This window comes from Mytilus galloprovincialis, chromosome 9, assembly GCF_965363235.1.
Source record: "Mytilus galloprovincialis chromosome 9, xbMytGall1.hap1.1, whole genome shotgun sequence".
In the NCBI taxonomy this organism is placed as follows: domain Eukaryota; kingdom Metazoa; phylum Mollusca; class Bivalvia; order Mytilida; family Mytilidae; genus Mytilus; species Mytilus galloprovincialis.
The window spans coordinates 83,383,549-83,396,475 of NC_134846.1; the positions used below are offsets into that span (position 1 = coordinate 83,383,549).

Below are 12,927 nucleotides of genomic sequence, written 5' to 3' on the forward strand. Positions count from 1 at the left end.
TGTTTTTGATGTACATAGGTTGTGTGAATTTTCATCGCGAAATATCTTATTTTCAATCTGTTTCTTGCCATAAATGTGTAATGAATGCCTGTAGTAAGGCAATATGTTTGCCGGATCCCACAGAATACTTCCAGCCTGTCCTATATAGGAGTTGTTTCCCTTTTTATAAACTTTTTTTTTCAAATTGGAAAATAGACACCACTAGTTTAATTGTAAATGTTTAAAGACAATACACTGCAGTTATATGGTGAGACTGATCTGTAAATTTAAGCCTATATCAGTTTCCAAATAAATCTTTGTGTTACTGGGATTCCTTGTATATTTACGCCTATACATTTGATATTACATGTCCAATTTACCACTGTAATCATATCAAAATGAATAGTTTTACTTTTACTTTAACTTAGGAACAAGATACATTATCAAGATCAGAAATGGAGAAACAAATTTTAAGAGAAGAAATTGTAGAAACTCAAGTCAAAGTAGAGGAACTGGTTGAAGAAATGGACAATTTACGTGTAGAATTAGACAAGTCCCAAGCTGATTGTAGTAAAGTATATATCAATTTGCTGATAATTTTTGTTCCATTTTTCTTTTTGAATCTTATGATAAGTGGTGGATATTTGACAAGGGAACCAGATATAAAACTAGTGAAATTTTGTTGATGGGTAAAATACACTAGGAATTTTTATCCTCCGGATAAAGTATGCACTGGCGGAATCAAACCACTGTTACATCTGCTCATTAATCTTTGAATAAAAATGTTCTATTTTTAAAATAACCATAATGGTATAACCAAAGATTACTCTAGAATATATGTCCTTGCTGTAACAAAGGGTTTAAAATGTCATGCTGAATCAATAATTTAGTCGTAACAGGCTCAGAAAAATATTCTATTAACTGTCTGTTCTTAAAACAATTTTATTCTATTTTAAGTTTGAGGCAAGGCAAGGCATTTGTGAAAAAAATATCCTACACTCAATGATCTTATAGGTTTGACGTTTAAAAAAAAAATATAAGATGAGAAAATAGTAACAAAACATGTTACGCTGCCACCACTAATCATTAGAAGAATTTGTGATCACCAAATACACTGGTGTATGGTGCACACAGTACAGCTAGTTCTAGATTATTGGGAGTATTGATAGCCTTTTTGTTTTACTGGGAATGGTGACATATAATAATGTTTGTTAAAAAAATGAATTTATATTATACAGCTGAGAGAAAAGATTGAAAGAGAGAAAAAAGAAAGAACTCAGCTTGAACAATGGCGTCAGGAAAAAGATAAAACAATAGAAAACTATTTTGAGAGGATAGGTGAACTGGAATCTGATAAACAAAGTGTAAGTTTGTGTTATTGAAGAATGGGAAAATAGTCATCTGTTTTATAATCATTTATAATTATCAATAATCAGTATTTATGTTAGAATGCATGTAGTGTTTGTTTGGATATTGTACATGTATGAACTTTTGTGCTTTCTGTTGATTTATTTGCTCTATATAGGCCCTTTGTTTAGGAATAAAGATATTTGATTTGATTTGATTTGATTTATATGTGATCACTGAAGGTTCAGCTTTTGATTTGTTTAAATGATAACATATGAAACATTGTTATAGTATTATGAATTTTTAAAATAAAAAAGTCAAGAAATGAAAAATTGGCTTTCCTGAGACATTCTCAATATTCGGGTTTCTGGTAGACAATAATGTGACATGCAATGAAACCAATATATTGTTTCCTCACATGAAAACTCAACTGTAGCTATAAGAAGGGATAGCTAAAGTTTTTTAATGACATTTAACAGTTCAATAGTGGATATGAAATTCAATATTATATCCCTTCTGTGGTAGTGAGGGTTATATTGCAATCACTGTGTCCATCAATTCATCCATCCATCAGCTTATTGAACAAATATTTTTGTCATACATTTCTGTGAAACTACCAAACAGAATAACTTCCTACTCAGCAGGTTGACAGTGATGAGAGGTAAAGTGTGAGCACCTATAGGTGTCAGACCACCAATTACTCCCTCCAATTTAGAACGTATGTGAAAATAGGCCTACTCGGACAAAAAATAGTGCATTTGATGTCATTGTTTACTTAAACTAACCAACAAATTTGCAGAAATGAAACTTTTAATGAAAGGAAGATATATTTAGACCATTTTGAGCCAAAATTCACTTGTCTATGAGTTTGCATTAAAAATTCAGCATTAATGCGCTACATAGTACACTAATTTAAGATTTCCAGAAAACCGGGAGTTATTTTGGTAGTACCCATACCTGCCAACTTTCACGATTTAGGCGTGTACTACACGATTTTGACCCTTTGTCACGATTGCACGATCGTGATCGTGAAAAACCCTCTAAAACACGATTTTGTGAAAATCAACACGAAAAATATGACTGTTCCCGATTTTGAACTGTGTACAATGGAATACAATTGTGTTCAGCCAATCGAATTCTATGTTTCTCATGATCAAATTAATCAGCCAATCAAAAAAGTTTTCTCTCAAGAATATTCTAACATCCTAGATTTTGAACTTGTGTTGTATTCCTCTGTTTGTTAAAATCGTGAACATGGCAAATGGTTTTTCACCTGCAAGGAGGTTTTTACACAGAATAATAATAAAAGCATGACTGATTGACAAACTTCAATGATGCAGTACTACCATAAAGATAATAAATAGTAGTTTATTCACTAATTTATTGATATTACACTTGCTGTAACAAATGTTATAAATTTATGTATTCAATTAAATTACCAAATTATTTAAAGTACAATGTACTGTTCTTTATTTTTCACATGGACAAACCCCCCCCCCCCCCCCCCCCCATGAGAAATCTCTTAAATGAGGGATATTTTCAAGATTAGAAATTTCTTATAAGACTTTAAACATTGGTTGAAAATTGGCATGTAGAAAGGTGATACATGTACAATTCAGGATATACCTGGTTTCCTTGAAGTTAAACTTAAGGTAAAATATGTAGAAAGCTGTGAAAATTGCAAAACAGATAGGGATTTTTAATTGGTGGTCCTATAGGATCTGTCAGATACTTACTTCCTGTTTGTTGACACTTTGAATTTTTGCTGCATCAATAATAAGCTTAAACATTTTCATCAAACATTTCTCCAATACTAATAAAGAGATATAATTTCAGTCGGTTGATTTTATGAATTAGAATGAAATTATTTTCTTCTGAATTGTCTGCCCATAGATGGCGTTTAGGTTAAGTGTTTTGTGTGATTTGGCGGTTAAATCATTCGGCACGACAGGGTCTACTCGATAGGTCACGTTAATTTTTACATCCATGCTATTTGATATTTTGTATCATCCATTAAGAGATTGATTGGTTTACAAATGATTGTGTGAATTTAAATACTGGTACAATGTATATGTATATATGCTGACTTTTCGTACTGATTCGTAATTTGTACACATAAAATATTATTAAATGGTTGTTATTAAACCAACCCTCGGCTCTGTCGTGTGGTATTGCACTTTACTATTTTTTTGGGGTTATTTATTAGTATGATTATTATCAGTGGTTGTGATATATGGGTGTTAACGGAAGAAGAAAATAACTTATATTTGGTTAGCAGCTCAACAGCAATGAGTTGTAACTTGAGGATGCTTTTAGATCTATCAAAAACCTAATTCCTGCTTTCTGACACTTTGAAAAATAAGTAGAGTATGCTTAGCACAGAAACTTATGCATTCTTATCACAAAAGAATTTCATCTTTATTTTTGTAGTTGGAAGGTGAAAGAAATCGTGAACAGCAGAAAAATCGAGAGTTAGATCTAAAGATTTCTAAGTTGTTTAGTGAAAAACACCAATGGCAGCAGTCTGTAGAAGCATATAGAAAAGAAATTTCAGAGCTTAAAAAGAGAAAATCTCTTGTGAGTAATTTGCCTAATATCGAAATTTTTCACCAAGGACATTAAAGCAATTAATTTCATGTCAACTTATCATCTACTTTTCATTATTTTTTTTTTAACTAATAATAGATTTATAATGTTGTGCTGTTATAGCACCGCAACAGGTTAGTGGGAAGGTTGAGTGCTCGCAACATGGAACTAGAGTTTCTGCAACATTGGGGACTAGAATAGAATTCATGACAGAAATCTCTTTTTTGTTAATCTTGTTTTTGCTCAAAACACAAAAATGGGTGAAAAAAATATGTTGTTTATAAAGTTTATCGCCCCTAAAAAGAGCTTCTAATTGTTTTATATTATAATTTAAGATCAGGCGATTATTTTTTTTCCCTTTTACATAATATGTGTTTCAAACTCCTTCACAATAACCTTAATTACTGTCATTACTTTCTTATTCTTCAATTATAATTCTTGAATGCTACAATTGAAGTCATGTTTATAGATAAGACATCAAATGTTAAAACATACATCTGGCATATATAAAAAAATTTAGTCCTGGTATCTATGATGAGTTTATTTACACTCAATATTAATTTATCAATCATTAATCAAGTGGTACTATAAACGCAATGAAAAAATCTATATTTATTAAAAGTTAGGTAATTTGGGTCAAAGTCCATGTGTCTGTACACATCAACATATTTGGAAGGAGGTAAGCAGTCCAGTTTTAATATTAAAGTTTTGCTGTATGTTTGTTTTAAACAGTTAAAGCACTGTGACAGGTATATATTAGATTTAGAATGATCAAAAAGAAATGGTGGAAAAAGACACCTGCTTTACCTCTGACAGTGGTTTAACAAGTACTTCTTTTTAACTATTAATAATTTCTCTCTAAATTTGATGTAGAATTTACTTGTCTTTATTCATGACAATGGACTAACTGGTCCACTGACAAGCATTATATAGTTTAGTTTCACAAATCAATAAGATCCTAGATTATAAATGCACCAACATTAAAATGATAAAACATGATAATTATAGATGATTTTCTCTTTTGAGCCGGTATGTCGAAAGTGAGAAAAGCAATTGAGTTGAGAAGACCAATGATAATCTGTTGATCAGTATTTTACCTATGATGACGTTGTTAATTTCATTGACAACAGCATGTGCACCCTTTGTTTCTAGCGATAATTTTTCACAAACTCTAGTGGGCTAAGAAAGGAAATTATCAGTAAGTTAAGTTCAAAGGAATTTTTTTATAAAATAGCGATAATATGTTTTCTCTCTACTTTTGACTTTAATTTTGGTAACTATACCTGGTTAGTGAATATAAAAATTACTCATATTCCATTCATCACCTGAAACACATTTAGATGTACAAAATGTATTGGCTTCTATGTAGACAGCAAAATGTGCATGTGTTGTTTTTTAATGCTGTTTGTCTTTAGCAGCTTTAGGAAGACCATATGTGCTTGTATGCAGTTTAACTATTTACTTTTTATTTGAATAATTTTGCCTAAAGTCAGTTTTTGATGTTCTATTATGTTTTTTGTTTTTAAAACAAATACTACAAATATCAAAACTGATTTTACTACATGTACTAGAAATCTTGGTGAAATTTTAATATTTTGTGAGTATTGTTTTGATATTTAGAAAGCCTCATGATTTTTTGTCACATTAAATGTAAACAGCTGGAAATTAGTAATGTCTTAAACAAGAAGGAAAATTTGTGCTGTGATCAACCATTTTTACTTTTGAAATATTATTTTTATCAAAAATTGCTGTGTATACTATTAACCAAACATTTCTTGTAGAATTTGTATGAAGTTTATATCAATAAGGTCTTGGATAAGTTTGATAATCAGCATGGATCAATTATTTTTACAAAGTTATACCCTTGGAAATAAATATTATATGAAAAATTGCATTGTAAGTTATCTAAAACCCTTTTTTGTTGTAAGCTTTTAATGAAAAAGTTTTAAAGGACCAAAACAGTTAGAGTTATTGCCCTTTGACAGATAAATAATATGCATTGGCTGGGGACACTGGAACAATGTTGTTGTTTATTTTAAACATACCAGAGCTAGCCATTACCTAATATGGTGTGGCAGTGCCCCACACTTGAAATAACCTCTTCCACATTTGATTTCATGTGCTATTTTCTTGTCCATAATGCTAATAAAATCTATATATTGTTGTTAAATATCGGATACCTCCAACCCATATTGATACACTTAATTTTAAGACCCATTTAAATTTATTCCAGGAAGTACAAATTCCACCAGGAGGTCCACAATTAGGTGGTAAGTAGAAATTAGATACTTTATCTAAGACTGAATTCACTAAGTATTATCATTTTAGGTGTAATACCACCAAATCATGTTACGTCACATCTGGTTGTATACGAAAGTAGGTCGCAAAAAATATTCCCTGGAATTTGACAGTTGTAGGTTATTAATCCTACATTTTATTGCAGTAAAAACATTTCTGTGTCATAAACATATGTCTTGGGTATTTCAAAACACCATTATTTTTTATTTGGGATTTCTATAGAAAATTTTGTAATCTTGAGGTTAGATGGTGACTAAACCTTGTACACAGATAAAATAAGGGGAGAAATTTGATTGGTTAACTTCCAATGATGGTTATTTTCTCATATGCAATGAAATGGTATGTGAATTTTTTCTATAATACTGGACAGGATAAAACTTTACTCATGCCAAGTATTTCTTCATTTGAAACAAAGATAAATTCTGCACATTTTTTTTAAAAGTGCAAATTTAACAAAGACTAATAGGGGAAATCAATGGTGGTATTACACAAGAGATAAATGCATCATTTTTCAATTTCATGTTACAGTTCACAGAGCCAAAGTTGTATGCAGAATTTTAGCAAAATTTGTGACATTGCCAATCTGCTGATCCTTGACTTAATCTAAAGTTTTGATATTAATACATTCTAAATCTGTTTTGTTAGATGGTCTTTTGGGGCCAAGGGACAATGATATTTTAGGTTACATCATTTTGATCATTTAGAAAAAAATTAGGTTTTCAATTTTGAATTTTCAAATAAACTGCACTAGTTAATGTGGGGCCATTCAGGGAAAAAAGTGTGAAAAAATTGAGAAGTGAGGATACTTGCTTTGTAAATTTTCTTAGGAAAAAGCATGTATTTTTTCATACATGTAAACATGCAGTAGGAAAAAAGTTTTACAAAAAGATTGTCAAATATTGTGTCAGCATAAAAAAAACAAATAAGGCATCTTAAAATGAACATTGCCATAAGTCTTGCAGGATACAACAATCAACAAGCTTTGAAATCTTCAATATCACAACAACTTGTCAAGGCTTCAGAAGAAAGGACGAGTATCTGAAAACAAATTCAAATTTATTTTTGAATTGCTACGGTTATTTTCATTTCAGAAGTTGTAACAGAACAACCTGAAGGATGCTGTCCACCAGTTCCTTTCAGATTAATAAGTATGATTATGTTATTTATTTTATTACAAGATGTCTGAGTATAAGTAAAAGTTGTGCATTATTTATACACAGATAAAGCAAATATTTCACCATATGGTGTATTTGAATTAGAAAGCAGATAATGTTAGATGGGAAGGATTTCAGTTAACCAAATTTTTGTCTAATTGAACTAAAACCCAAGCCTGCTTTTATTCATAACCTAGAAGTCTTTTGGTTACCTGCACATGTTTTTTGTGAGCTCTTTCGTATTTATTTATAATGATGAGTAATGTGTTTAAAAAGATAAAAGATTATTACACAACAATTTGCATTTTAATCCTGTATCTGTTATGAGGGATACATGTCTTGCTCTGTAGATATAAGGTTATGATCGATCATTGTACATATCAGCCCTGGTACCATTCATCTTACCCATATGTTATAATGATAGATCATTGTATATATCAGCCCTGGTACCATTCATCTTACCCATATGTTATAATGATAGATCATTGTACATATCAGCCCTGGTACCATTCATCTTACCCATATGTTATAATGATAGATCATTGTACATATCAGCCCTGGTACCATTCATCTTATAATGATAGATCATTGTTTATATCAGCCCTGGTACCATTCATCTTACCCATATGTTATAATGATAGAGCATTGTATATATCAGCCCTGGTACCATTCATCTTACCCATACGTTATAATGATAGATCATTGTATATATCAGCCCAGGTACCATTCATCTTACCCATATGTTATAATGATAGATCATTGTATATATCAGCCCTGGTACCATTCATCTTACCCATATGTTATAATGATAGATCATTGTATATATCAGCCTGGGTACCATTCATCTTACCCATATGTTAAAATGATAGATCATTGTATATATCAGCCCAGGTACCATTCATCTTACCCATATGTTATAATGATAGATCATTGTATATATCAGCCCTGGTACCATTCATCTTACCCATATGTTATAATGATAGATCATTGTATATATCAGCCCTGGTACCATTCATCTTACCCATATGTTATAATGATAGATCATTGTATATATCAGCCTGGGTACCATTCATCTTACCCATATGTTAAAATGATAGATCATCGTATATATCAGCCCTGGTACCATTCATCTTACCCATATGTTATAATGATAGATCATTGTACATATCAGCCCTGGTACCATTCATCTTATAATGATAGATCATTGTTTATATCAGCCCTGGTACCATTCATCTTACCCATATGTTATAATGATAGATCATTGTATATATCAGCCCTGGTACCATTCATCTTACCCATATGTTATAATGATAGAGCATTGTATATATCAGCCCTGGTACCATTCATCTTACCCATACGTTATAATGATAGATCATTGTATATATCAGCCCAGGTACCATTCATCTTACCCATATGTTATAATGATAGATCATTGTATATATCAGCCCTGGTACCATTCATCTTACCCATATGTTATAATGATAGATCATTGTATATATCAGCCTGGGTACCATTCATCTTACCCATATGTTAAAATGATAGATCATTGTATATATCAGCCCAGGTACCATTCATCTTACCCATATGTTATAATGATAGATCATTGTATATATCAGCCCTGGTACCATTCATCTTACCCATATGTTATAATGATAGATCATTGTATATATCAGCCCTGGTACCATTCATCTTACCCATATGTTATAATGATAGATCATTGTATATATCAGCCTGGGTACCATTCATCTTACCCATATGTTAAAATGATAGATCATCGTATATATCAGCCCTGGTACCATTCATCTTACCCATATGTTATAATGATAGCTCATTGTATATATCAGCCCAGGTACCATTCATTTTACCCATATGTTATAATGATAGATCATTGTATATATCAGCCTGGGTACCATTCATCTTACCCATATGTTATAATGATAGATCATTGTATATATCAGCCCTGGTACCATTCATCTTACCCATATGTTATAATGATAGATCATTGTACATATCAGCCCTGGTGCCATTCATCTTACCCATATGTTATAATGCTAGATCATTGTATATATCAGCCCTGGTACCATTCATCTTACCCATATGTTATAATGATAGATCATTGTACATATCAGCCCTGGTACCATTCATCTTACCCATATGTTATAATGATAGATCATTGTATATATCAGCCCAGGTACCATTCATCTTACCCATATGTTATAATGATAGATCATTGTATATATCAGCCCTGGTACCATTCATCTTACCCATATGTTATAATGATAGATCATTGTACATATCAGCCCTGGTACCATTCATCTTACCCATATGTTATAATGATAGATCATTGTACATATCAGCCCTGGTACCATTCATCTTATAATGATAGATCATTGTTTATATCAGCCCTGGTACCATTCATCTTACCCATATGTTATAATGATAGAGCATTGTATATATCAGCCCTGGTACCATTCATCTTACCCATACGTTATAATGATAGATCATTGTATATATCAGCCCAGGTACCATTCATCTTACCCATATGTTATAATGATAGATCATTGTATATATCAGCCCTGGTACCATTCATCTTACCCATATGTTATAATGATAGATCATTGTATATATCAGCCTGGGTACCATTCATCTTACCCATATGTTAAAATGATAGATCATTGTATATATCAGCCCAGGTACCATTCATCTTACCCATATGTTATAATGATAGATCATTGTATATATCAGCCCTGGTACCATTCATCTTACCCATATGTTATAATGATAGATCATTGTATATATCAGCCCTGGTACCATTCATCTTACCCATATGTTATAATGATAGATCATTGTATATATCAGCCTGGGTACCATTCATCTTACCCATATGTTAAAATGATAGATCATCGTATATATCAGCCCTGGTACCATTCATCTTACCCATATGTTATAATGATAGATCATTGTACATATCAGCCCTGGTACCATTCATCTTATAATGATAGATCATTGTTTATATCAGCCCTGGTACCATTCATCTTACCCATATGTTATAATGATAGATCATTGTATATATCAGCCCTGGTACCATTCATCTTACCCATATGTTATAATGATAGAGCATTGTATATATCAGCCCTGGTACCATTCATCTTACCCATACGTTATAATGATAGATCATTGTATATATCAGCCCAGGTACCATTCATCTTACCCATATGTTATAATGATAGATCATTGTATATATCAGCCCTGGTACCATTCATCTTACCCATATGTTATAATGATAGATCATTGTATATATCAGCCTGGGTACCATTCATCTTACCCATATGTTAAAATGATAGATCATTGTATATATCAGCCCAGGTACCATTCATCTTACCCATATGTTATAATGATAGATCATTGTATATATCAGCCCTGGTACCATTCATCTTACCCATATGTTATAATGATAGATCATTGTATATATCAGCCCTGGTACCATTCATCTTACCCATATGTTATAATGATAGATCATTGTATATATCAGCCTGGGTACCATTCATCTTACCCATATGTTAAAATGATAGATCATCGTATATATCAGCCCTGGTACCATTCATCTTACCCATATGTTATAATGATAGCTCATTGTATATATCAGCCCAGGTACCATTCATTTTACCCATATGTTATAATGATAGATCATTGTATATATCAGCCTGGGTACCATTCATCTTACCCATATGTTATAATGATAGATCATTGTATATATCAGCCCTGGTACCATTCATCTTACCCATATGTTATAATGATAGATCATTGTACATATCAGCCCTGGTGCCATTCATCTTACCCATATGTTATAATGCTAGATCATTGTATATATCAGCCCTGGTACCATTCATCTTACCCATATGTTATAATGATAGATCATTGTACATATCAGCCCTGGTACCATTCATCTTACCCATATGTTATAATGATAGATCATTGTATATATCAGCCCAGGTACCATTCATCTTACCCATATGTTATAATGATAGATCATTGTATATATCAGCCCTGGTACCATTCATCTTACCCATATGTTATAATGATAGATCATTGTACATATCAGCCCTGGTACCATTCATCTTACCCATATGTTATAATGATAGATCATCATATATATCAGCCCTGGTACCATTCATCTTACCCATATGTTATAATGATAGCTCATTGTGTATATCAGCCCTGGTACCATTCATCTTACCCATATGTTATAATGATAGATCATCGTATATATCAGCCAAGGTACCATTCATCTTACCCATATGTTATAATGATAGATCATTGTATATATCAGCCCTGGTACCATTCATCTTACCCATATGTTATAATGATAGATCATTGTACATATCAGCCCTGGTACCATTCATCTTACCCATATGTTATAATGATAGATCATTGTATATATCAGCCCTGGTACCATTCATCTTACCCATATGTTATAATGATAGATCATATACTTAGCATTGATATGATAGCTTATGTATATGTGTAATGAGCGGAAGTACACAAGCCATAATTTCCCACCAGGACTGATAACCCATATCAGGGGCGTCTCGTGCAAAAACCCATAACAGTGCTTCTCGTGCAAGTTATTTCCGGTGTTTTTGGGATCGATTGTTTTCTTTCCCATTGTTACGTCAGATATTTTTTAAGACGACGTCAAAATTTACGGGAACTTTTGTGGGGATAGTTTAGTACTTGCTAACAAATGCCATTGACAATTAAGAATCATTTTATAGTACAACAAACATGGAGTAATAGTGATCATAAAACTCTTCCAAATTTCCAATGTTTCAAATGCCTCTATAGGAAATGTTACCATATGGAGGTAGTGGTGCTGTTGTTGGACAATTATAGTATATTTGATTCATAATTTAACTTCTTTATAAAGTTTTTAACTGTTTTAGTTATTGCATTTGTTTATTTGCCTTACATGAAACTATTGTCGGAAGTATATGATAAAGCGATTAATACATGGCCTTTTCCATATCAGCCTGGGTATCATCCCTCAACCCATATCAGCACCTCGACTCCGTCTCGGGATGATACCCAGGCTGATATGGAAAAGGCCATGTATTAATCTCTATAGATCATTATACATATCAGCCCTGGTACCATTCATCTTACCCATATGTTATAATGATAGATCATTGTATATATCAGTCATGGTACCATTCATCTTACCCATATGTTATAATGATAGATCATTGTATATATCAGCCCAGGTACCATTCATCTTACCCATATGTTATAATGATAGATCATTGTATATATCAGCCCGGGTACCATTCATCTTACCCATATGTTATAATGATAGATCATTGTTTCTCTAATTTTTGTGCCATTTTCACATTTCCTGACCAGTGTGAAAAAAATATTTCTCCTCACTAGTGAAAGATCTGTTCTAGGCAAATGATTGGTTGAAATTTAATTGTGACGTTAAATTATCTTGTTTTCTTCTGAATTATCTTTTCTGACGTCATGAAAAAAGGTGACCATGTCTGATGATGTCACAGTCAAAAGTACA

At 32.0% G+C, this 12,927-nt stretch overlaps 1 protein-coding gene across 3 annotated transcripts in view; it reads left to right on the forward strand.

The window, feature by feature from the left end:
* Positions 1–12,927, forward strand: part of LOC143046159 (uncharacterized) — a 54,862-nt gene that overhangs the window by 22,633 nt on the left and 19,302 nt on the right. For 2 of the 3 annotated variants that reach the window (XM_076219182.1, XM_076219183.1), the window contains exons 8-13: positions 408–554; positions 1,218–1,343; positions 3,757–3,903; positions 4,535–4,591; positions 6,146–6,182; positions 7,302–7,358. In XM_076219182.1, the coding sequence (XP_076075297.1) occupies positions 408–554; positions 1,218–1,343; positions 3,757–3,903; positions 4,535–4,591; positions 6,146–6,182; positions 7,302–7,358 (571 nt within the window). The remainder of the gene's footprint in view (positions 1–407; positions 555–1,217; positions 1,344–3,756; positions 3,904–4,534; positions 4,592–6,145; positions 6,183–7,301; positions 7,359–12,927) is intronic. The other variant, XM_076219184.1, reaches the window with a different exon arrangement.